This window comes from Dermacentor albipictus, chromosome 3 (genome assembly GCF_038994185.2).
Source record: "Dermacentor albipictus isolate Rhodes 1998 colony chromosome 3, USDA_Dalb.pri_finalv2, whole genome shotgun sequence".
Lineage (NCBI taxonomy): Eukaryota > Metazoa > Arthropoda > Arachnida > Ixodida > Ixodidae > Dermacentor > Dermacentor albipictus.
In genome coordinates, this window is record NC_091823.1 from 22,293,139 (window position 1) to 22,319,542 (window position 26,404).

The window sequence follows — 26,404 nt, forward strand, 5'->3', positions numbered from 1 at the left end:
GGCCGCATTTCGGTGGGGGCGAAATGCGAAAACACCCGTGTGCTTAGATTCAGGCGCACGTTAAAGAACCCCAAGTGGTCGAAATTTCCGGAGTCCTCCACTACGGCGTGCCTCATAATCATAAAGTGGTTTTGGCACGTAAAACCCCATAATTTAAATGTCAGTGTCTCAGCGGCAGGATGTATGGGTTCTGGACGCTCTCCGTTTTTGCTATTGCCCTCATTCCCCTCATGTAAAAGCATGTTGTCGTCCCAGGTGCAAGACCTGCGGGCACCTTAAAAATGACATTAAAATTAAAAGCACCACAAATAGTAATGCCCACGAAGTGAAAACTAGATTCACTTGCACTAGTTCCGATGTGATATATATGCTTGAACGACCCTTCTGTAAGAAACAATATATCGGTGAAACTGGACAATCAATGAATGTCAGGTTAAACGGACATCGCGCGGACACAGCTAAAAAGCTTCACAAAGCCGTCGCCGAACCAACCAGGTTTTCAATTTGATGAACTTAAACTTTACACCCTGTACAGTGAAATTTTTGTTCTTCGCGAGACAGAAAATACAGAGAATCATACCACATTCATAAGTTCAAGACATTGTAACCAATAGGTATAAACGGTTCAAAGGGAGCTTTTGAATATATTCGCTATGATAAATTTCAAGCTATAGGCAACAGCACTTAGTTGCTTTTCATTGGGTTACTTGGTGTTTTTCCCCCTCCCTTTTTTTCTTTTTTTCCTTTTATTTATATACTCATTATATTTTAGTATTTTCTTTTCCCACGAGCACTATTTCTTGCCGCTTCATTTTTCTCTCTTTCAGAGTGACGATAGCTCACTGACTACCAGCGGAGCAGATAATCCTCCCCTCCTCCAGGCTCCTTCCACGAAAACACACATGGCCGGCTGACACACGGCGCTACCTCACATTCCTCCACCGATGTTGAATAGCACACTTCTTTTCTTCAATTCTGCACCCTCACCGCTAACACACCCTCGATCGTTGCCTCGCCCACGCGCCTTACCCCCTCTTCCCTTTAGAAGAACCCTACCTATATATACTGTGCCAAGGAAAGCATATGTCACCTTCAAAAGGACAAGTCCACTTGTCGAAACGTTGGCTCCCGGTTCTACCTTGTTGTTTTACTCATCGTCTTCAATTGCCATCTCCCGCCATGCCAGTGTTTTCCTTATTGTCCTTAAAGTTTATTTTTCTATCTGCTCTTCACGCATATTGTCTTTAGGTGGACGCGCGACGGTGCAACAAGAGCACAAGTTACAGGGACAAAAAAGAAAAGAGATCAAAAGCCGACGTATATTTGCTACACAAGCGTTATCTTCCAAGCGATATTTACTGAACACCATACGCACAATTTATGTAGAAAATAGTTTCCCACAACAAATATTTACAACGGCGATATTGAAACCAAGAGTAAACGAGACTCCTGCATCTGCTCGTCAAGCGGGTGTTGTGGTTTGAAGCGTGGCGGTATAACAAGCGCAAAGGCATCGCTATTATGCTCTAGCTCACGAACAATGAAGAAAATGGGGACGTTCGTCATTCAACCGTTTCTGCGATCTCGGGCGTAGTTTTGTTGTTGCTTTCCCCATTACCTCTCTGCTAATATTCATCCAACTTGTTTGTATCTGCTCATGCGACAGTGCTTATAGAAGCATGGGACTCTGTGTGTAATCGTCCACAGCGTCATGGGTGGGTTTGTGACATCGCTATATATGGTATGTGCCCAATGAATGCTATTTACGTTCATCTGCTCAATTCTCTTTCCCTTTCATTTAACCGAAGTCAACACACACACACACACACACACGCACACGCACGCACGCACGCACGCAGAGAGAGAGAATCTCGCGCCTAGCTCGGATACGAACTTCTCACTTAGTGTGTCGGAATCACCCGTGCGCCTAGACGGCGACTCAAGGGTCGTGGCGACTGTCTCTTCGCGTCCAGATCCTGTAGGGCGATTACCAGAAACACTGGCGGATTTCTGAGCGCCATCACCGCGCTTATGTTCAGCGCGTTTAATTTCGCATATAAATGTCGAGTCGGTATTGACTTCGAATTCAAATTTGGATGTTCTCTTTCATGCTGCAGCGCGTACGGTGGCCTGTTTTCTTTGAACTTCCTTTTTTCTGTTTATAGCATATGTGCATAGTATTTTTTTTTTCCTTTATATTGCGAGGTGCGCCGCCAATGAGAGATCTCATTGTCGCACAAAGAGTGTGTTGAGAAAAGCTGCCGGTTTCGTCGTAGGCTAACGCTCCCACACCTTTCTCCCGTCGCAGGTCACCCGAGCGATGCGCGGCGGTTATGACGACGACCGCCGGAGGAGCGGCGGCCCGCTGACCGCCGGCGCGTGTCCATGAAGCGCCGTGCGGCGCACGGCCGCGCCGCGGCCGCTATGCCTTCAGGGTGGCAGCTGCTATGGCTCGTCGTGGCTCTGTGCCAGCTGCCGCCGCGCGCCCAATGCTTCACGTGCAGCGACCGCTGCAACTGCATCTGGCGCAACGGCAAGACGTACGGCGAGTGTGCGCGCCAGGGGCTCTCCGCGCTCCCCTCGGGCATGGATGAAAGCCTGCAAGTGCTCAACCTGACCCACAACCTGATCCAGGCGCTGCCCAAGCGCGCGTTTTTCTCCGCGGGACTCGTCAACGTCCAGAAGCTATACCTGTCCCGCTGCGAGCTGAGCCACATCGACGACTCGGCGCTATTCAAAGTGACCAACCTCATCGAGCTCGACTTGTCGGACAACAAGCTGACCACCGTGCCGACTGCTGCTCTCAGCAGCACGCGCAACCTGAGGAGCCTCTACATTAACCGCAATCCCATCACAGTTCTTGCGGACATGGCTTTTGCGGAACTGACCGAGCTGGCCCACTTGGAGCTGACCGAGTGCCGTTTGGAGTCCATTGCTGTTCGCGCGTTCGAAGGACTATCCAAGCTAAAAGTGCTCAAGCTGGACCACAACCTCCTCGAAACGCTGCCAGGCCGAGCCATGGCGCCGTTCCCGTCTTTACATGAGATCGCTCTAGACGGCAACCAGTGGCGCTGCGACTGCGAGCTCCGGGCGTTCCGCATGTGGCTGGAGAGGAACAATATCTCCCTCTACTCGCCCACGTGCCACAAGCCACTTCGGTTGAGCGGCAGGCCGTGGAAGACCCTGTCGAGCGAGGACATGGCCTGTCCGCCGGCATTCCTCAACACGAGTACGAGCACGATGGGCGCGATCGTGGTGCAAGAAAACAACAACGTGACGCTCGAGTGCCGCGTGCGCGCTGACCCTGCGGCCCAAATCTCCTGGCTGTGGAAGGACAAGCCGCTGACCAACCAGAGCGAGCCGGGCCAGGCGTTCGTTCTCACCCAGGACGCCGGCGACCGCGAGCGTCTCTCCTGGCTCACGCTCAGCTTCGTGCAGGAGCCGTTGGCGGGGCCGTTCGCGTGCGCCGCGCAGAACGCGGCCGGCCGCGTCGTACGAAATTTCACGCTGGCGGTGAACCGACGCCCGACCGAAGTTCGTGCGTCCGCCGGGGGCTCGACGGCCGAGGTGGAGATGACGGAGCAGGCGCGCGAGTCGACCGAGCTACAGCAGCGCTCGTACACCGAGAACCCCGTGCTGGGCATGGTCATCGGCATTTTGGTCGGCGCCCTCGCCGTGCTACTCGTGTTCGGTCTTACGTTGTGGCTGTGCCGGCGCCGAGGCCGCCGCCGAGGAGCGCCAACGGGCTCGCGCAAGTCCAAACGCACGGAGGCCAACAGCAATCACAAGGCGCTGCACAACGACAAGCAGCAGCAGCAGTCACAGCCAGGGGCTGGCGACGCGGCTGACGTGAAGCTGCTGGTGAACCCGATCCAGAAGCCGCCGCGCCTGCTTATGACCAACAGCTACCAGGGTCTGCCGTCGGAGCTGGAGCCTCTGGACCCGGGCCTCTGCGTTGAGTCTTCTTCGGGCGTCTGGGTGGTCAAAGAGCACGACTACTCGACGGACGAGTCGGTTCTCTCGTCCATTCCTTCTCGCGCGGGCACCATTGACCGTCGCTCACTGGCCCGCAGCCCGATCCCGGTGCCCATGCCCGTCGTGCCGCCGCCCACGGACGACCTGCACGCGCGCTTGCACGGTGAGCTGACGGACACGCTGCGGCGCACCAAGGGCGACAGGAGGCCCCTGGTCGAGCGACCCGATGCCCAGAGTCCGCTCGAGCCGTACGCGGGCCTCGAGACGCTGCGTGTGCGAGACCTGGAGCCCCGCGGGCCCGACCTCATCGACCAGATCGGCGGCGCCGCCCAGCCCCCGCCGTCACCGCGATGGACGCCGTACGAGCACCCGTCGGCATACTACCGCGCCGCGGCTGGCACGCCCCAGAGCTGCTACCCGCCCAGCATACCCGAGGCGCCGGCGGACGGCACCGAGGTCTAGTCAGAGCGCCCCAACGCTTCTCACGGACAGGACAATGCACGCTAAACAAACACTCCGGGGGTCACGGAAAGGCGCGTTGCTGACTCGCGGCTAACACCCTTTCACTATCGTCTCTGCGCTGTTTCTAAACACTGCAGCAAAGATGTTTACTCGCACACATTGCTGCACCTTCAAACAATTGTGTGTTAACCAAAGTGGGGAAGTGCATTTGAACATGACGTGAATGGTTCATGGAACATCCCATGCTTCTTAGATTGAACTACAGCTTAGGTATTCCAACTTCCTTGTCAAAGCAAGTCCTCTGTTCAACGTCCCACCTCATTAACTGCACTTTCCCAGAGCAAGCACACGAAGCTGTTATGCTATATGATTAGATATTACATTGAGAACAATGCAACCAACAACAACAAAAAGCACAACTGATTTATTGGCTCTTTCGAGGGCTAAAACCATATTAAATCCAGGAATTTTGTATTCGAAGGGCCTGCAGGACTCGCAGCAGCAATGGAACAGAAATGTGATTGCAACAACATTATCTTGTCACCTCTCAAAGCGCCGACAACAGGTATTCTTGTCTTGTCATAACTGACGGACAGCACCAGTAGGATTTGCCTTCGATTTATGCAGTCCCTGCAATGAGCCCCGGTGATTGTTTTTCGTTAAAGGTGTTAGCCACGAGACACTCATGCACCTTTTCACATGTCCAAACTTCTCTGCGTGAACTCATAGAAGGTGATTTGATGCGGCGTTCGACACTTAACTTTTTGCGGCCGAGGGTGGGAAATGAACTTTCTCCCTCTACATTTGTTCCTTGATTGTAGTCGGCATTCGTTCGTGCATGTTTCGTTTTGGACGTAACTCCCTAAAGTGAAGCTGTGTCGTTTCTGTTCCCAACACCACACAACCCGTCACATACTGCACATAGTATTGCATTGTGTTTGCACGGAGCTGATGCCGCCACCAAGGATGTGGGTACATCGTCAGTTGCGACCGTCCCTCACACCGCTGTTCTCATTTTACACATATGCTGATCGTGCCATGTGGGGTGGGTCACTAGATTAGCCTCATTTACCTTTGCAGTGGTTGACTAGTTGCAGAGTTTAAAAGCGCCGTGGCAGTTCAATCAAGACGAATGGTGACTCGTCTTCATGAGAAGCTGAAGAAGCAGATTTTGTTCATTTTTGTACAGCGACAGGATGTTGCACTCACTTCTCATAGGGCGCGTGTGTTTCACACCTGCAAGTGAGAAATATGTTTCGCATCGACGTGAGATTTTGGCATGGTTGAACAGTGCTTCACTCACCTGCTTCGCAAGGAAAATGAACACTTTATCATATGGGACCACACATTTTTACGTCCCCACTTCAGGAGTTCCGCTGTCGCTGCACCCCATGATGGGACTTCAGGCTCGATCTAGCCACCTTCGGTGCTTTAAAATGCTCTGAAATTTCAGTAGACAAGCATTTTGCATTCCCCTCTCATTGAAATATGCCTGCTACTGCAGGGAACCAAGCCCATAGCCTCATACTCTACAGCAGACCCACCATAGCTATTGAGCCAGCACTGCGGGTAGAATTGCACAATTTCCGCTATTTAAAAAATGCAATGAATTTGGATGGCCAAGTCAGTTGTTTATTTAATTCATTCTGGCTGTAAAACGGCCTTTTCTTTAATTTGCTTTTACTTTAGATTACATAATACATTACATACACAACAAGCCACAGCTTCTGAATCATAGGGCTAATTAAATTCAAAGCTACAATTTCAAAAATTATGTTAAAAGAAATTCTGGGGTTTTCCATGCCAAAATCATGATCTGATATAAGTTATAAGTGAAGCCCACTGCAACTGCTGCATGATTAATGAGAACAGTTTCAGATGCTTCCTTTGTCTAAAGCACTTACTCATTCATGCTTGAAAGGATGCCAAGTCCACAGCTGCCGCGTTTCGATGGGGGCGAAATGCGAAAACACCTGTGCACTTAGATTTAGGTGCACGTTAAAGAAACCCTGGTGGTCGAAATTTCCAGAGTCCTCCACTACGGCATATGCGTCTCATAATCATAAAGTGGTTTTGGCACGTAAAACCCCATAATTTAATTTTTTTTTAGGATGCCAAGTGTAACATCACCATTGTCTGCAAGCACATGCTGCAGCAAAAGACAGCAGGTTTGTGAAACCTTGCAGAATCACAACCAAATTTCCAGCAAAGCTGTTTGTTTAGAGCAGCTGCAATAAGAATAATAGTTTCTGTAATTAACGCGACAGAGAGATGGAAGGATTTTTCTGACATTTCTGACTAGACGAAGGCTTACCACGGATATCCGTCATTGAGGAAAGAAGGCAGGTACCATCAACGAATGTCATACCTAATGAAGCTCACCATCAGATGTACTTTCTTTGTAATATTCAAGCACAAAGTGCCATTAATTTAAACAGTACCATAACATACTTCTGTTTACCACGTAATACTTGGCACATCTTAACTTGGTTAATGGTGTATCTAGTCAATTTCGCATTAAGGCAGTATTCCAGCTCATTCTATGCTTTGCACTCAACCTTGCTTTGTTCAATTATAACTACCTTGTCAACCACCTTTACATCTACAAAGCACATGTGGAAGTGAAGCAAAGGCTACATATTATGATAAAAGTGCAGCATCTGGACCACTTACCTCTCCAAGCTGTTAAATGCAAAGCTTGATTTAACAGTGCCAAATGAAGTTAGTCGGAGAGAACAGTGTGCACTTGCCTGCCTCACAAAAAGATAGAACATATGTCTAGTAGCACGAATCCTATTGCTAATTGTTTCTGAATGTGCCAAATTTAAAATATAGAAAGGGCATTCTTGAAGTAGGGTAATGTGTTCAGAAGCTTCAAGTATCACATATCTATTTCAGCAAAAGCAGAATGCCAATGCCTGGAATTTGGTACATTATTTTTAAGCATTATGTCGCCATGTTCAAAGCAGCATTTTAATTTTACACCTTTTACTATCGACAGGCACCAAACTTGTAAAAAAAAATACAAAAATATATGCGCACAAGAAATAAATTGTGACATCACCTGTATCTCCCTCCTGTGGCAAGGTGCCATATAAGCCAGAGAGTACTTGGTTTGAGCAAATTCATTCCTGAAAGTTCCTTAAGCAGACGGGATCAGCAGCAGCAGGACCACGGAAAATGTCAATGATCTAACGTGTTGCTTGTCGATATCTGCCGTTGTGTGTTGCTTTGTCTAAAGGTGAACAGTGTAGGCCACAAAAGGTGTGTGCTCAAGCATAATTAAAAAAAAAAAGTGCTATTACTTTACTCCCCCACATTGTACTAGAGTTTGCACAAGTTTTCACAAATTTTAATGCTTCTTGGTTTGTAGGCATGTAAATTTGATTCTTCTGCAGAATCGTAAATCTGATGCATGTCATCATTTGTAACTTCAGTAGCACACACCTCTTGCCGGCAAAGCTTTGTCCATCAAATTTTACCGCTGTATCCCCTGGGAAGCACACACACAACTCCATGCAAGAACATTAACGAGCCAATTATTTGCAGATATTAGTTTAACATTCTGGGACATTTAAGTGAAGAAGATTCTCACTTCCAAATCATTAGGTATGTTGAAGCACATTGTCCAACCATGTCATGAGCCCATGTACACAGCGAAATGAGCTGAATTCTGATTGTTACACACTGCTGTTTATTATACCAGTGACACCACCTGTATACTATAGTTCCCTACTCCAAAGGATCTGTGCATCTATACAGCTGACTGCTGCAAACTGGACAGGCCGAGTTACACCTGGGATGACTGACTTGTCTGCAATGGTCGTTTCCAAGCACGCAAAGTCTCTCCCCACAAGCAGGAAGCCAGTGCAATGAGGTTTTGCTGTTGTGCAGTGCACAGTGCTCTTTTGTGACCCCACAAGTGAAAACAGTTCTCCATCGTTCTTTTCCTGCAAGACAACAAGATGTGCCTTACAAGTGTGAAGTTTTTGCAGGCAGAGATGAGGGACACTTGACACATGGAGTGCTGCTGCTGCCGGACAGTCACATGTGAGGGACCCTTCTGAATAGGCACTGCAAGCTCAACCGATGTGTATAAATATGTGAACCATGTCATTACGTGTGTGCGCATGTGTGTGTAAATAATCTGCATTGAACAGTGGACTGAAATAAAGAAAGGCAGTGTTCCAGGATGGAATGGTATCTTTCCTATGTTCGTTCACCTGAGCCTACCTTTATTACAGGATGTGAAGTGTGCAGCATAACTACCATTGAATGATCTAGTAGTGCAGATGACTAAGGCAAACGAAATTCAATATCTGTAAAAAATCATACATTTATTTATGCACATAGAAAAGATGTTGAAAACAAGTGCACTGTTATGATGTATGCACATAGTTTCTGTGAAAAATGTCAATGGTTGTCTCATGACAAGTTCTGAGGTCATGGTCAAAGAACCCAAGACTGAATTTGTTGGCAGTTGGGCGAAAGTAATCCAGGCCTCTTCCTATCTTGATAATCCAGCCAGTATCTAGCCTGTTTAAAAACACAACAGTTGCCAAGTTGAAACCATCAGATAGAGGGCCACACCTGTTATCATGCCTTGAACAGTAAGAATCTGAAGTCACATGATGGCTTAAGGACCACTCTTGCATGCTTTCTAACCCTTCTCAGATACCATAAGGAAGCTCGCATACTGCTGTAGTTATAGCTCAGTTTTTGATTGTGCAAAATTCTTTTACCCCATAAACACAGCATACATATGTACAGACTTCGAATTCTTGTAACAGTACCAGGCAAACCTCGACTGGTCGGCATGTCAGTGCTTATAATTGTGAAGTGCAACGAAATCAGCGAGACTAACTACTCGCTTACAAGGTTTACCCCAAATGTAGCTGCCATCTGCGTTTCTCCCCACAAACAATACAGCCCCTTCCATAGATAACTCAGTGGCCAGGTTCCTCTCTGATTGGGGATAGCATAAACATGTGCAGCTGCATTGTTCATTTTTTCTTAGCACATGTTGCTGTAGGGCACGTAAGTGCACTGAACAATATTGCATAAAATGCACAAAGCAGCTGTACCATATCTTCGAACATTTTGTTCAGTATTTTCCATGCATGTGCACTGCAGCGACATACAATAAAAAAAAAAAGGGAAGAAAACTAAACCCACATGCACATACGATCTTCATTTCACCGGAAGGCTGAAAACAAAGTTTACCATGGTAAGGGCTGCATTGCATTTATTGGAATAGCCTAGTGGATAACAGTTATGCAGGGGGTGAAATTTGTGCACATTAACTTATTCTTGCTCATTTCATCACTCAACGCCATTAAAGAGCGCTGATATGCCAACCAACTGACAGTGCCACAGTACTGTGGCCTGCTGTTAAAGAGAACACTACAATCTCGGGCTTTCACTTTGCCGGCTCTATAGCTGGAAGTGCTGGCTGAAGCTATGTCAACGAACTGCGCAGGTATGTAGAAAGGTACCAGTGTTGCCAACCTCAATTCACCTGCTACAAAACCAGTTGATGGTACATCTGACAGATGGAAAAATTTGCACCTGCTCTGCAACATGTTCCCTTTAACAATGGACCACACTCCACACAGCAGCACATCACCACACACAGACAAGCCCCATCCACATCTGTTTCTTAGGTGTGAAACTGGTAAAAATAATTTCTGTGTACTTAAACATACATTAACAGGAGCCTCAGGCAATGCAGCAGTGCGCTGCCTTTCGCTCCAGCCAGCAGCTTATTGAATATTGCACGCTTCTGTGATTTCATATGTCACTTCTTGCGACATCGTTGACGCACGGCTTTAGCTTGGTGCGATCACATGAACATTACCACTACTGTACCAGCCACATGCCAGCCTTTGCATATGCTAGCTAATTTGAACTGCATTTAGCATGCATGAAGCTGTATAGTGACTGAAGTGCCACCATTAACAGTAAGCAGTCTATTCATGTGAAACTCCCAATAAAATGAATTGAAATAAGAAAAAGGTAGTCACAGGAAGACGGAGACATTAAATGATGAACATAACACAAATAAGGGGAGTCTCAGCCAAGAGCCAGAGCTTCAACAAGGAGACTTTGTTTTCATCAGGGGCCTGATGAAAAACAAGTCTCCTTGTTGGAACAGCTCTGAGTTAAGGCCTCCCTTATTTGCCCATAGTTAACCATTATATTGAAGTTGCATACATCAATGCCACTTCTACAAAAAGTATCTCGCAAAAATTTCATTGATCGATTGAGGTGCTGCTCCGACCCCTGCCCCCCCCCCCCCCCACCAATGTGTTTCTAGGTATAACTCCAAACTTTTTTTTTTTCAGTGACCCCTTCTGGTTTAGCTTAAAAATAAAAATGTGAAAAGCATCACGAGGCTAGGGTCAACAAATATTGGCAGTAGTAGTACCATCTCGGAAATGCATACAGCTGATTTCAAGTGCTTTAGTGTAATTAGCTGTAATGTATTTTAGACACACCATGACCATATATAGAATGCTAACGCTTTTCTATTTAAATATTGCACACCAGTGTCAGGAAGGCGTTTATGAAGCAGACAACTGGCCAGGAAGACATTTCTCTAGCTGCATGATAATATAGAGAAAAAAAAAATTTAAACCGTGTGGCCAAGAAAAAAAAAAATTTTTGCCCCTTAAGGGTCTCGACAAACTTGCAACTGCTGTATATAGCCACTATAGCTATTATTAAATGACTATACACATTAAATCAAACAAAGGCTGCTTAGACTCATAAGTATTAGGTGTTAGATTGAATGTGAGAAGGTTACTATCATAATGCCATTTATGCTACCGTTGATTAATCTCTTTTCAAATGAATGAATTTCTGGAGCTGGATTTAGTAAAACCTGCACCAAGCAGATCAGACCTAAAATTTTGTCAAGTCTAAATCAAACCAGTAACCGGCTGCAATAGTATGTCCTGGTGACCTTACCTTATTTCTCGATCATGCAGGGTTTCAGAATACTCTATAGCCATGGTGATGCCATTGTCGGCAAGACTAGCCTTGACTTGTGACAACCTATCAAGCTGAGACTGCTGATCACGCTGGTGAAAGAGAGCGCAAAAAGCACAATGACATCAGCCCTTCGACAAATACACACTAAAATGTGGCGATGGAAAAGGAATTGATGCAATGTACAAGCCGCAATTTGTACGGAATGCTGCAAAATATTCGGCTGTCTAGCAATGCATCGCACACAAAAGTAGAAAACCCGGCATAGAACATACTTGTACATAACAAATTACATTTATTAATTACAAGTAATCAATTAGGTTCTGGCAGTTCTGTAAGTAATCAATTACATAAATTACTTGGCAACACTCAATATAGTTGAATTGCTTTTTCACTATTCATCTACACATAACCAGTTACTTTATTGACGAGACAAGCTGTAACCAGCAATGCAGCTCTGAAGACTTGAATTTGGCATATATAGTAGAATGCCCGCAGCCGCAACTAGTCGCGCCAAGTCACACCATGCAGCAACTTTGCAAATGCACATGTTCACACAGGCAAACCCTGCGCCCAGTATTTCTTTCCTCACATTAAAGGCACATATTGTGGTTTGTAATGTCAATATTGCCCTTTGCATATTGCAATGATTTCACATTTCGTTGTGGCAAGAGCACCACCATGTAAGAACAGTCATGTCCAAGGAGTTTATAGACTTCACTTTTCCTATTGTCAGTGGATAGTTCCCAACCTTTGTTCACTAATTTTCATATCCGGTGTTGATACGTTACAACGCTCACATGCTATAACATGGCCCTCCTTTCATCGAGCACAATGAGTGAGCTTTCAGTGTCACTGTTGATGTTTTCACAAGCAGAGGTAAGATAACTGAGGAAAATTTTGAAAAGCAATTGATAGCAAACATAAACAATGTATAAATGGCTGCAGAGGAAGCACTGAAAGAACCAGGCCAGTTCATTACTGTATTTGCACAATATTTATAAAATAATGGGAGGAAAGTAAAGTAGAGGTAATAGATTACTTCCTAGTAATTGCTCAGTCAATTTCGCGCGGTAGTAATTGGTCATTGTAATCAATTACATCCTTGAATGAAGTAACTGTAATTCGCTACTTTAGTAACATGTTCAAACCTGGCGTGAAATCAGTTTTCCCGTGGCGCCCAGTTAACAAAATACGACCGTAATACACAATAAATACTTCAAAACGATTTTATTTCACAAATATGTGGTTAAGGCATTCACACAACGAAAAACGGAAGTTATGACCGCTTTTATGCACACAGAATTACTTCGTCTCACCTGATCAAGTCCCGTCGTCAGCTTGATTCGCTTAAAACATGGGCACTTTTTTTTCAGCAGCTCACACAGACGAACAAAGTTCTGAACCTACCTGCGACAAGGAAAGGGGTCGCAGATATTCCACACCTTCGAGGCCTTTGAAGCTAGCAAAATGCATACTTAAAGAACACTTGCCTGGTGTACCGACCGAACGTAAGCATCGTCGACCTCCACGGATGTCACCATGTCATCCAGTAAATGTCCGAACGTTTGATCATAACTATGGCCAGCAGAGCCGCTTTCGATATGGATTTGCTCGTGGTATGTCCCAGCTGAAATCAGAAAAATGGTTGTTGGTGCTTTAGAAAGGTACAGTCCGCGCAAGAAGGCCGACCCAACTTTAGCGCACAACTGACCAGCCTTTTCCTTTCGAACCTGTTCTTTAATTTTTTCGGCCCTGTCCATGTATTCCTTCGCCCGATTCCTAAGATGATCTCGCTTGATAGCGTCTGAAGTTTCTGCATTGAAGAGATTTGAAGATTCTACATCAGCTATTTCGCGACAATTAACAAGCCACGACTTTACGAACTACCTTTAAGTGCGTCCATAAGCAGCTGTATTCCCTCCTGGTAGCATACCAGTGCAGATGTGTAACGCGAAGCTTGGTCATGCTCAACAGCTCTTGTCAAAACGCCAACAGCTGCTTTCTCGAGACCACCGTGCTTGGGCGCCGCCATGATGCATATGGCGACACCGGGAACCTTGCGATAGAAATTGCAAGCTTGCACATCTCATAAAACAATATCACATAGGACCTTACATAAATATACTTTCTATACAAAAAAAATTTTTTTGCTCAAGTTCTAACGGAGTTATCACAGTCATCACATCACTTAAGCTTAATGTTTTGTCTAATGCACAGAGCTTTTTATGAGTTCTTCTATTCACGTTCATAACCAACGTTCTTTTCGTAGCATTCATACAGTTGTAACCCATCGCTACTAGATATTTTTGGTTACAACCAACGTTACCAGATTAGAAAAGTATCTAGTAGCGATGGTTAACCTGGTTTATTTCACTATAATACTATTATCTTTGATCCTTGTCCCTGATCTAAGAAGCGCGCCTAAAGTGACACGGAATCAATAAAATTTTCTTACGTAGTTTCATGTTGCAGATAGGTGACTTCTGTGGCAAAAATTACGTGTTTGTTTTCTCAAAGTAACACGTAATTTTTGCCACACAAGTATGGCACGCAGAAGTGTGGCACACGGAGTGTCCGCACGCGCACACTCCGTGTGCTTCTGCTGCCATCTTGCGCAAAAATAGTGAAACGCAATACATAATTCGGAGCACTTGGAGCTTTCATGAAGATGCGCCGCTTGGTCACTTGTTTTATTATGCCACCGTGAGCCAGCTAAGCGTGATTGAATGGAGGCGGGAGGAGCTTTCTGTCTTCAGGTGTATTTGTTTAGTTAGCGAGCTTTACTGAAAGTTTGCAGCCCTACATTAATTCTTGGTAGGTCGCGGGGGAAAATCGCAGTATTAAAAGAAAGGACACTGACAATCATCTGACTGTCGCTGACTCTGCAATGGGATTTTACACAGTGCTAGCGTTGACTCTGTATGTCTTGTTTGATGTTAATTATTTCGTTCAGTACATTGTCATTATGGTACGTGGCTTTCTGCGATGGAGGCACATGAAGAAGCCTCTCTTGGAGCCGGACGTCACGACTGGTAAGTTGCGATGCCTTCTTCAGAGGGTAAGGTGTTTGTTTCTTTCGGTCGTGTATCGAACATATGAAACCATATATAAATATTTTCGACCACTGTGCACCTGATTCAAGGCATGTAAATGTGTACAGTTTCACCAGAATTGTTGCATAGTTTATTATACTGGTTCATCGAACACTATTTGCAATGTTTACGATGTAACATTTAAAGCTTTATGTGTAGCCAGCATCAAGCACATCGCATGTTCTTTAAATCGGGTGTTTCACGATGCTCTTTTGATCGCCATCGAGCCCGATCCGGATCGAATTTTACGGTCACGATTGGCTTTGCTCAATCTGCGGGAGAACGCCAATCGTGGCCGAGAATTCCGATCTTGATCGGGCTCAGGTGCGATCAAAGGTGGCCATGTTACACCGGTATTACATTGGGCCCGGCTTTGTTTTGAGGCATAGACATATACAAAATTGGTGCTCCAAAATTTCTAAAAGCTTCTCAACTGTAATACGGGTGTCATGCGGTGCACTTTCAATCGCGATCGAACCCGATTCAGATCTTATTTCGTCTCCTTTGTACATGCTGGGGAAGGGAGCAAATCACGGTCGAAAAATTCGATCGCGATTGAAAATGGCCATGTGACAGCGACATTAGTTTCTATTAGAAAACCTGGTTAATTGTCATTCTATATGGGTGCAGCCAATTTTGTTAAGTGTTCGGAAGTAGATTATGTATTTGTTTAAAAGAAATTATCGAGCTAGTACTTCCGCTCAGGTAATAATATAATCACAAACACTTTACGACGATTTTAATGAAATGTCACTGTGGAGAGCCAAGCTATTGCTTATGAACTATCCACATTATTTTGTCAGGAAATCCTAAATATGTGCGAATATTTTGAAACTACATGTAAAATGTTGCAGCACTGTCACATATCTTTTCATGGTATTTTGCAGGCAGATGCTCACTAAGTGACCTTGATCACATGATGCACATGAACAACGTAAAGTACCTCCGTGCCTTTGAGTTTGGCCGAGCTGCATTTGGTTTGAAGAATGGACTGTGGCATAATGCAAAAAAATTGAAAGCTCACCTGCTCATCAGTGCTCAAGTGGTGCGCTACCGAAGGCCAGTCACGCTTTTCCAGGCTTTTGAAATTAATTCCAAGGCAAGTTTACTTCTTCCTTACTATTTTCTTACTGTGCACATTATTAATACCAGCGTTCACAACTTCACCTGCTCAGTGGGAAAAAAAAATTCAATTTTTTGTTTTAGTGCATTGGGAAGCTTCAAGCTGACAACTGATTGAGGGCAACTGAAAAACTTGACTTGCTAGATATGGTCACTCAAGTAGTGCACATAATTGTGTGCATTTTATCTATCCACTCAAATGAGACAGTCAGCTAGTTAAAACCACATGAAGCCAACAGGCAACGAAGCCAGGGAAAGCATAGTGAAAAGTAACTGTTCTTTTTAATTAGAATGCAGAAATAACAAGAACAAGGAAAATGAAACTGGACAGAAGGACAACTTTCTGCAAGGAGCTGAACCCATATATGCATTATACATGTTGTGTTCCACCACAAGCTGGGTGGATAGCCACTGTGGTGGCTGTCTGCCCAGCTGCTTTTTTGTGTATTTGTGTATGTGTAAAAGGATAGACAGTTGGGCGAGTTGGTTGTGTCCGTGTTTCACTTCGCGCTAGAAGCCAAAATCATGTGTATGTGTACCAGATATAGCAGCCAGTGCCACTCACAGCTACGGCGCCAGATGTCATACTTCTTTTCAACTACAGGCTTCATCACAGTATTGTGATCTTAGAAGCAGGAAATTGGCAAAGGAACCCTTGTATGCTACTGCTAGGCACCAAGGCTGCCAATGTTGAGAGCCCTGCCATGCAATCAGTGAGAAAAACAAGGGGAACAGAGGAGCTCTATGTATGTTTTGTTAAATCCAGTTAAGGGGAACAGAGGAGCTCTATGTATGTTTTGTTAAATCCAGTTAGTAGAAAAATTTAATAATAATCTGAATCTGTGGCATGTTCACAAGGTTGTAAAGCAACAGAAATCATTTGTAGCAAGTTTTCTGTGAGACCCAGCAGACACATATTTGAGCAAGGTTTAATTACAGCTCTGATAGGAAGGATCTCTTACGTCTCTGAGGCAAAAATCGCAACTTGCATTATGACAGATGTAAACATCTTCAGATGAAATGCATGTCCCTGTGTTTGTGATCTGCAGCTTGTGTGCTAATCAGCAGACTAGGGCCAATTATCATGTGTTACCATCAGCTCTTTTCCTTAGTAATCTTCATTGCACTGCCAACTCAAGTACATGTCCACTTTCTCACTGACATGCAGAGCTTACTTACGAAATGAGAAGACTGTGACCAAATGTCTTTATTGGGTCAACAATGTACACTAATGTGTATGTGAAATTTCACCATTTAATACTACAACTCATTTTATGGTGACAGCAGTGCTTTAAAAACACTTAACAGCAATCTGTTACTTAATCCTTTAAGTGCCAAGGAAAAATCCAGAAAAGTGTTTAGAAAATTACATTTTTTATTACACATCTGCATATCAAGTTTTTTGCAGATTCAAAATATATATATATATAACATGAGGGCAGTCAATTCACGATTTCTGTCTAAAAATACAAGGTAACAAGAACCATGTATATTGACTCACCATCATAAAATCATATTGAAATCATCATCACCATCATCTTGAAAATCACCTCCTTCAGTGCACAACTTTTGCAGCCTTGGAGTGATGCCTGTCACTGGTAAAAGATGCCGAGAGCGAGTGGGGCTATACTAATCCAGGTACAACCAAATTATGAAGGCCCACAAAGCTTCAACAAGACACTCCCTCACCAGATCAGGAATTGGCTTCCCTGGTGCAGTATTCGGCCACCCCCTCCCAAATGGCTCACTCAATTACCCAATGGCCCTCAGTCCCCAGCAGCTGCGGAGCACCTGACCAAGGCAGCGGTCAGACCTGTAATGCAGCAGAGTGTGCTTAGAATCTCTGGGTCTGGACAGGCCGCCAATGAAAACTGAACCTTGCAATGTTTAACACCCGAACCCTCGCGAGTGAGGCTAGGCTAGCAGGACTCGTTGAGGAACTATCAGACATTGTTTGGGATATCATTGGCCTTAGTCAGATTAGAAGAACTGGTGACACTTATACATTGCTGAATAACGGACATGTACTCTGCTATAGAGGTCTCCTAGATAAGAAGCAATACAGGGTAGGATTCCTAATCCATAAGGGCATAGTGGGCAACGTTGACGAATTCTACAGCATTAATGAGAGTGTAGCTGTAGTTGTAATCAAACTTAATAAAAGGTATAGAATAAAGGCAGTACAAGCCTACTCTCCAACTTCCAGTCACGATGATGAGGAAGTAGATCAGTTTTATGAAGATGTTGATTTAGCGATGAGAAAAGTGCAAACTCAAAATACTGTAGTAATGGGCGACTTCAATGCAAAAGTAGCGAAAAGGCAGGCTGGTGAACAAGCAATTCGCAACTACGGCGTCGCTTCCAGAAACACTATGGGAGAGATGTTGGTGGAATTCGTGGAAATGAATAAGCTACGAATAATGAACACCTTCAGAAAGCATAGCAGCAGAAAGTTGACCTGGAAAAGCCCTAATTTTGAAACAATAAATTAAATTGACTTCATACTTTCTGCTGATCCCAGCATAGTGCAGGATGTAGAAGTGATAGGTAAGGTAAAGTGCAGTGATCATAGGTTAGTGAGGGCTAGGATTCACCTCAACTCTAAGAGAGAAAGAGCTAAATTAGTCAAAAAGAAACAGGTTGACCTAGAGGCAGTAAGGGTGAAAGCAGACAAATTCAGGCTGGTACTTGCAAACAAAAATGGTGCCTTAGAACATAGCGATGATGATGACATAGAGCTAATGAATGAAACTGTGACTAGGTTGGCTTCAGAGGCAGCAATTGAAGTAGGAGGCAAGGCACCAAGGCAACCAGTAGGCAACCTCCCCCAAGTAATAAAGGACCTAATAAAGAAACGACAGAACATGAAAGTGTCCAGCTCAAGAGATAGGATAGAATTCACGGAACTGTCAAAACTGATCAACAAGGCGAAAATAAAAGATATTCGAAACTATAACGTGAAAAAGACTTAAGAAGCCTAAAAGAATGGACGCAGCCTGAAATCGGTGAGAAAGAAACTTGGCATAGGATAAACAAAGATGTATGCACTGAAAGATAAGCAGGGTAATATCATCAGCAATCTCGAAGATATAGTAAAAGCAGTGGAAGAATCCTATACTGACCTGTACAGTACCCAGAGGAGTCAGGATACCTCAATTAGAAACAGTAATGAACAGGATACAGGAACTCCTCCTATAACTAGCTATGAGGTCAGAAGTTCCTTGCAAGACATGAAACGAAGAAGAGCAGCAGGAGAAGATGAAATAACAGTCAATTTAATCAAAGATAGAGGAGACATAATGCTTGAAAAACCGGCAGCTCTTTATACAAAGTGTCTATCGACTGCAAGGGTCCCAGAAAACTGAAAGAATGCAAACATTATACTAATCCACAAAAAACGGAGATGTTAAAGAGTTGAAAAATTGAAAAATTATAGGCCCATTAGCTTACTTGAGGTATTATGTAAAATATTCGCCAAGATAATCTCCAATAGAATAAAGGGCAACACTGGATTTTAGTCAACCAAGGGAACAGGCAGGTTTCAAGAAGGGATACTCTACAATGGATCACATCTGTGTCATAAATTAGGTAATCACGAAATATACAGAGTACAATCAGCCTCTCTATATGGCTTTCATAGATTACGAAAAGACGTTTTATTCAGTAGAGATACCAGCAGTCATAAAGGCATTACACAATCAAGGAGTACAGAGCACTTACGTAAATACCTTGGAAAATATCTACAGAGGCTCTACAGCTACCTTAATTCTACACAAGAAAAACAGGAAGATATGTATAAAGGAAGGGGTCAGACAGGGAGACACAATCTCTCCAATGCTATTCACTGCATGCTTAACAGAAGTATTCAAGCTATTAAACTGGGAAGGCATAGGAGTAAAGATCGACGATGAATATCTCAGCAACCTTTGGTTTGCTGATGACATTGTTCTATTCAGCAACAATGCGGATGAGTTACAACAAATGATTGAGGGCCTTAACAGACAGAGTGTAAGAGTGGGGTTGAAGATAAATATGCAGAAGACAAAGATAATGATGAACAGCCGGGCAAAGGAACAAGAGTTCAAGATCGCCAGTCAGCCTCTAGAGCCTGTGAAAAAGTATGTTTACCTAGGTCAATTAATCACAGGGAACCCTGATCATAAGAAGGAAATTCAAAGAAAAATAAAATAGGGTTGGATCGCATATGGCAGACATTGTCAGCTCCTGACTGGAAGCTTACCATTGTCACTGAAAAGGAAGGTGTACAATCAGTGCATTTTACCTGTGCTGACATATGGTGCAGAGACTTGGAGACTGACAAAGAAGCTTGAGAACAAGTTAAGGACCGCGCAAAGAGAGATGAAACGAAGATTTCTAGGCATAACATTAGGAGACAGAGAGAGAGAGGTTTGGGTCAGAGAGCAAACAGGTATAGACGATATTCTAATTGACATCAAGAAGAAAAAATGGAGCTGGGCAGGTCATGTAATGCGCCGGTTAGATAACTGTTGGACCAGTAGGGTTACAGAATGGGTACCGAGACAAGGAAAACGCAATCAAGGACGACAAAATACTAGGTGGAGCGATAAAATTAGGAAATTCGAGGGTGCTAGTTGGAATCGGTTGGTGCAGGACAGGGGCAATTGAAGATCGTAGGGAGAGGCCTTCGTCCTACAGTGGACATAAAACAGGATGGTGATAATGATGATGACGATGATGATGATGATGATATTGACTAAAAATTTCAGAGTTGATGGTTGTTCAGTTCTGTCACAATCACTCGATGCAACGTATACATTTTAGAGCAAACATTTGGGGAGAAAGGCTTGCAAAAGCAAACGTCGAAGTAGTGGAAAAGTGGTTCTGAAGGATTAGAATGTTGCTTTTGTATGATAGATCACAAATCATGGTAGGAGGCAAACTCCCACACCACAATCCTTACGCCAGAAGAATGTTTTCTTGTGGCCTTTATTGCCAGTGTTGCTTCGATCTTTGCAACAGACATCGCATCGCTTTTATCAATGTTCTATGGATGCCTGCTGTGGATGGGACAAAGTCCACAAAGTGCCATGCCATCAGATGAGTAAAGCCTGCTTCTGAAGAATGTGCACACCTGAGTGCGCAGCAACATGTGACAGACAGCCACCATCTTTAAAGCCTAGCGGGGAGGGCTAAAGCAGGAACTCGCCAAAACATCAAAATGGATTGGATAAGCCTGACCTGTTACTGGCACTAGGAAAGGGCGCCCAAGCTTATGGACAAGACAGACTCGACCTTGGCACTTTCTACAAAAAAAAAAAAAAGAAAGAACGAAATTGTAACCGAGTAAGATTCGGCTATGGCACTTAAAGGGTTAAAGGGACACTCACCAGGTTTTGGCATTGCAAACGGGTGAGTTCGCTACGTAGATCACGTGGTGGCAATTGTGTTTGCAAAGTATCAAATGGCTGCACAGCATGAAAACAACTGAAATTTCAGTGAGGAGACTAAGAGCCCTTCTTCTTGAGGCAGCCCTGGTTCCAGTCAGAGTCAAAGTCACACACACATATATCTAAGACACGCCGCATGCAGCGTTACCAATTATGGCACGTGAGATCGGTAACTCGTCCAATTCAAAAGGTGCCATACCACTACTGAGTTTAATTTAAATGTTTTGAATTACGTCATATGTTATGTGCAGTAATGCTGTTTCACTTGATTTTCCTGGTTGGAAACTGTATTGCTAATTACTGACTGCACTCTTAGACTGAAAAATATTAAAAAAGCAATTGTGCATTACTCTTCCAACAACCTTATAAAATCGGCAGAACTGAAATTGGTCAGCAATTTTTAAGACCAGTTTTATTTTCATTAAATATAACAGCAACATGAGCAATCATTCATTTATCTGAAAGCACTCCTGTAACCAGCATTAGGTTAAGTGTGTTGTTGGTAAGCGGCCCAGTAATACTTCCAGTGGCAGTTTTAATTGTAACTACTAGTGCAGCAGTGTTGTTGCCTGGTGGACAAGCATGTTTAAGAGAACCTGTGATAGCAGTGATTTCTTCTTGTGAAGTAGGAGTAAAAAATAAAGAGTCAGTATATTTGTTAAAATGAATGTATGGCTCAAGGGAAGTATTCGATTGTAGATTTGAATCCGTGAAATTGCCTGCTTCAAGAAAATGTGCATTCGATTTGTTAGCAAGTGCAATGCCGTTATGATTAATAACACTAATCAGCATATCGAGAGTATACTTTTATTGTTGTCGATTAAGGTACAGGATTCAAGATTCATTTATTTCTCCAAAAAGAAAGGCCCGGTACAAAAAGCTGATTACAATTAGAATTGTAATCCCTTTCCAGAGAGTCTGATTTTTTTGCCATGACTGAATACTTAGCAATAAAAACATGACTTAACCTAGATTAGATCCATGTTTAGTTTATTTCAAAACTGCGTATGTTAGATTAAGAGGTTACGACTTCTGATTTTCAGGAAATTGGAGGACATAAAATTCTTACCTTTCATCTGCATGTACAGTTTATTAGTTATCCTTGTTTCATAGCTTTTCCGCACTTTATTATTGCAGCCACAGGGAAAGCAGTGCTGCAGTTCTGAAGGGTTTGTGTTCGAAATATATCATAAGCTTTCTTTATTTCTTCTTCTTCTTTCATTTTTATTATTATTAATATTTTTTACCATAGACTTCCGCCCAGTAAGTTTCAATCGTAAGTGCACAGACAACGGCTATGTTTTATGGATTATTCATCCCCCGCTTATAGAAAGAACATTGCTTATCTGTTGGAAAAATTGCAAAGAAAGGAATATGATCACTTAAAGGGCCCCCAAACACTTTCCTAACTAATCATAATATAGGCTCACTATTAAAGAATGATGTCTCATGAATCTCACGGCAACAAATTTTTTTAGTCCAAGTGTAAACAGAGTTCACACATCGGTACATGGCTTTCTATCTCTTTTCATCTGATTTAGTACACTAAAGCTACACATAGGAGAAGCCAAGGGGGCAAAACTCCACCTAAATGTCGGATGTCTTTACGGCGAAAGGGCTTGTCATGGCACCCTATGGCGGCCGCGGTAGACTACGCCACACATCATGCTGCTGCTGTCTTGGAGTCCGCATGCAGGAGACACAGCTACATGCAACAGTTGCATATATACCGGCACTGAAAAGATGGAATGAATTTTCTGTCGTTTTGAGATCATGGACATATATATGCTTCATTTATTTAACTCAAAATTACCAATTGTGTATTACTGAGAATGCCCTTGCTATCACGAAATTAGCCAATAGCTGTTTGTGGGTCCAGCAGCTTGCGATGCTGCTGCATGACAATGTTGTGCAAGCAGGAGAAAGTTATTTTTCTGTTTTCAACACGAAATTGTAAACTGCCTGTTGCGTGCAGTGCGATATTTGGCTCAAATGTTCACAGAAGCCTCTTGTACATATTGGTAACATTTTCTTACTATGCTCAAGTATTTCAGAAGCCCTTTATACCTGATGAAAACATGCCAAAAAGGAGCATGTCTAAAGCTTGTGCAGCAGAGATCAGTCAAAGTTGCTGATGATTTGATCACACATGTTGGTGCGTCCGTAGTATAGCATAGACATTCAGCAGCATTGTTTCTCTCAAGACTATTTGAGCAGGAGATGTTGGAAGGGCATCAATGTTGAAATCACCAAGTAAAAAAATGCATAATTTATTTAAGGACAAGCCACCAGCTCATTTATCCTTTCTGACTTGGGTTATGTACTTGCAACCTAGGGACTGACTAACACCTGTGTCTGAACAAAACCACGTCTCTGTAGAGGCCAGAAAATCGAAACTGCACTTCAACTGCTTTATTTTTGTGTCAGTTCTTTCTCTCTTGTTCCTTAGGCTTTGCACATGCACGTAATAAGACAGGCTATTGTTTGAATAGTATACTGCTCTTTCTAGTAAATCTTTTATGAATTGGGATAAATATAAGGCATATTTCAAACTGTCAGTCCCAAAAATAAGCACCAGGTAAGTTCTAGACAACTCTGAGTCATTTTTACAAGTGATGCAAATTGCTCGCGAATTTACTTCTTTCAAGCGAAAATCCTGCCTTGTCTTGACCTTTCTTGAGCTTTTGTTTTTGCAAGCCACAGTAATTTCTTATTCTGTACCAAGTGTTTTGGCAAAGTCGGCAGTTCCTTTTAGCACATGATCACGCCAGTTAAGTGAGCTTGTTACTTTGCAGAAATAACTGTTATGGGCTAGCTCCCTTGGTCGTTTTGATGCCTGCAAGTGTCACTGCTGGAATCTCAAAAGTCTGTGAAAATATTTTTAAAAAGCGAGAACAAAGAAAATGTGTCTTTATACCACAAGGATTAAAACTTGCGACCTGTAGATTGGCAGTCCAGGGTTCTACCTCTCAGCCACTCTACCAATGCTACAGCAATGTAGGATACTGATGCTGGAGAGCACGATTGCGCCAACAGCTGCCATGATTGGTTAACACCCTCTCATTATCTAGGTACTGGATAGAGCTGGTGTTTATGCTTTCTCTGTGTTGTACAATGTTGCATTCCCAGTTGCACAGGCAGTCGTGAATTAAGTTTTTTTCTTCTACATGTAGCGACAAGAATTGAGCTTGTCTGTTTCATCTTTATTAGTCTTCTAGTGCTTGGCTTCATCTCATGTTTACTGGATGGCGCTGATGTCATCTTGTTTTCTTCAAGGCATAGTGTGAGGCCTATTAATTGGGCAGCCCAAATATAAATTTGTGAAAAGCTGTATGAATCCAGCAGTAAGAAGCCACAGGGTTGTTTTAGTAGAGACCAATAGCTAAATACAGATTGGTAAGAGGAGTAAGAAAAACAGTTGACATGACAGTGTAAATTGACGTGGCACACTTTAATTCTTTTAAGCTTTGGTACATTTAATCGCAAGTGGAGCAAAAATGACATTGTGGCAGCCATGAATTTCAATGCAGAAAGTCAGTGGACTGCTCTCATTCATTTGTTCTGAGAATTGCAATGCTAGGGTGCACAATTTTGTCTCAGTCATAAAATATGGAGCATATCTAAAGATTCTTTCCCCCAAGAAGTCTGCCGCAATGGCGTCATGCACTGCATGCTTTTTTCTTTCCATCCTGGGTATAGCACATTAAGCATATTGTTACCGAAGGGTGCATTTCATTACCACCTTTTGCATTCGACAGGATTGACAGGTAGTAAATTCAGATCCTTTGAAGTAGCTTTAATGAGGTGAAAAGTGTTGCTTAGTTCTTGCACAGAGCTCGAAAAAAAATATTGTGAACAGGACTATATGATGTGCCTTTCTGATAGTAGCTAAGCTGCTAAAATCTGGTAAATTTAGCATAAATAGCCTATAATTTATATCTATTGCATCCCTTTTTTTACAGATTGTGTACTGGGAAGACAGAGATGTCTACATTGAACAGCAGTTGATTACAGTCGGTGACAATTTCATTCGAGCAGTTTGCATGGTAAAAATGACACTTGTGGATGGATCGTTGAATGACCTGCTGACATCTCTGGATGTTGATCCAAACTCCAAGCCCACACCAGTCCCTCGGGATATTCAGCTCTTCATGGACTATAATTTTGCTAGCAGTGCAAAGCTAAATGCAGAAAAAGATAGGCTTCTGAACCTTAAGCGTTCGGAGTAAATTTTTCACAAAACATGCTGGAATCCTTGAAACTGTCATTAGTTATAGTAGTCATCAAAAGGATTGCAGTAGCAGCACTATCAACTCGTGGGCTGAGGTGCCTGAGGGACCAGGACAGTGGACACTGCCAATGATTTAATGTGAAGCCTTGAACATATCAGGCTCAATACAGCATACCATAAGCAGTCTCCAACCAGCACAGCCAGTTGTCCCTTCATGTGGATGGTCGTCTATCACTAACTCTGGTTGTCATGCTCAACAAGGTGCAATATTGTTACAAAGGGTCACTGCAAGTAAAACACGGGGGAATTGAGAGTGGAGAAAGAAAAGGACGACATTTCTATTACGATTTCCACGGTTATTGTGCCTTGGTGATCATTAAAGCAGCCCCTTAACCCTCCGGAGTCCGTAACAAATTGGTGGAAGGTGCGGGGTAAGACGAAAATGAACCTAACGATGGAAGCTCTACTCCCTGGACTTAACCTCAGCCGCCGCCATGCCAGACTTCCGCCTTCGCCAATCGAGATGATGTCCCAAGTCCAGAGCACTGATGCGATGGGGGCCCGCCCCCCGAAATCAAGCGGCATAACCCCCCCCTCCCCCCCCACCCACCCACGCCACCACTCCTCACAGATTCCTAAAGCGCCGCCAGATCAATGTTGAGACTTGGCAGCTATTCAGCGGTCAACATTTTGTTGCCTTTTTCACTCCATTTAGATGGCGGTAGTTAGCGGAATCTCTTGGGATGTGAAGGCCAGTTTTCTCATAGATTCGGCGCCCGTGCGATTAACTCGATATGCGTTCAGTTGTCACCACCTATTCAACTGTCATGCGCATCGCTGTTGCTTCGTTAGTTCCACCTTCTTTGTTTAGGCTGATCCTGGGACCAGGAAAGGGATTCAGTTCTTAGTCAGCTCGCCGCGACGCTGGCAGATCCCCGGAACGATATACACGTGATATGGGTTAGATAAGGGGCAAAATAAAATAATGTGAAACAGCGTCCACCATGACACACTGCAATAACCCTTAAACCCATAAGCAATATGACTGTCACCCGTTACCTCGTCTTGTTTTTCCCTAATTGTACAGCACCTTTCGTGAA

General features: G+C 43.8%; 3 protein-coding genes across 14 annotated transcripts in view; 2 read left to right on the forward strand and 1 right to left on the reverse strand.

Annotated features, from left to right (window-relative positions):
• Window positions 1-8,630, forward strand: part of LOC135903907 (leucine-rich repeat-containing protein 24-like) — a 1,007,861-nt gene extending 999,231 nt beyond the window's left edge. For all 12 annotated transcript variants that reach the window (XM_070535219.1, XM_065434365.2, XM_065434370.2 and 9 more), the window contains one exon: window positions 2,309-8,630. In XM_070535219.1, the coding sequence (XP_070391320.1) occupies window positions 2,386-4,437 (2,052 nt within the window). In that variant the 5' untranslated portion in view covers window positions 2,309-2,385 and the 3' untranslated portion in view covers window positions 4,438-8,630. The remainder of the gene's footprint in view (window positions 1-2,308) is intronic.
• Window positions 8,631-8,753: 123 nt separating this feature from the next.
• On the reverse strand, window positions 8,754-13,485 carry LOC135903904 (MIT domain-containing protein 1-like). The gene is made up of 6 exons (XM_065434359.2): window positions 13,318-13,485; window positions 13,142-13,243; window positions 12,921-13,057; window positions 12,747-12,833; window positions 11,407-11,519; window positions 8,754-8,973 (listed from the first exon to the last, which is right to left on the reverse strand). Exons 1-6 carry the CDS (start codon window positions 13,460-13,462, stop codon window positions 8,817-8,819), a joined length of 741 nt encoding a protein of 246 aa, XP_065290431.1. The 5' UTR covers window positions 13,463-13,485; the 3' UTR covers window positions 8,754-8,816.
• Window positions 13,486-14,037: 552 nt separating this feature from the next.
• On the forward strand, window positions 14,038-25,319 carry LOC135903906 (protein THEM6-like). Its single transcript, XM_065434360.2, has 3 exons — window positions 14,038-14,462; window positions 15,410-15,621; window positions 25,036-25,319. Exons 1-3 carry the CDS (start codon window positions 14,318-14,320, stop codon window positions 25,300-25,302), a joined length of 624 nt encoding a protein of 207 aa, XP_065290432.1. The 5' UTR covers window positions 14,038-14,317; the 3' UTR covers window positions 25,303-25,319.
• The last annotated feature ends 1,085 nt before the right edge of the window (window positions 25,320-26,404 follow it).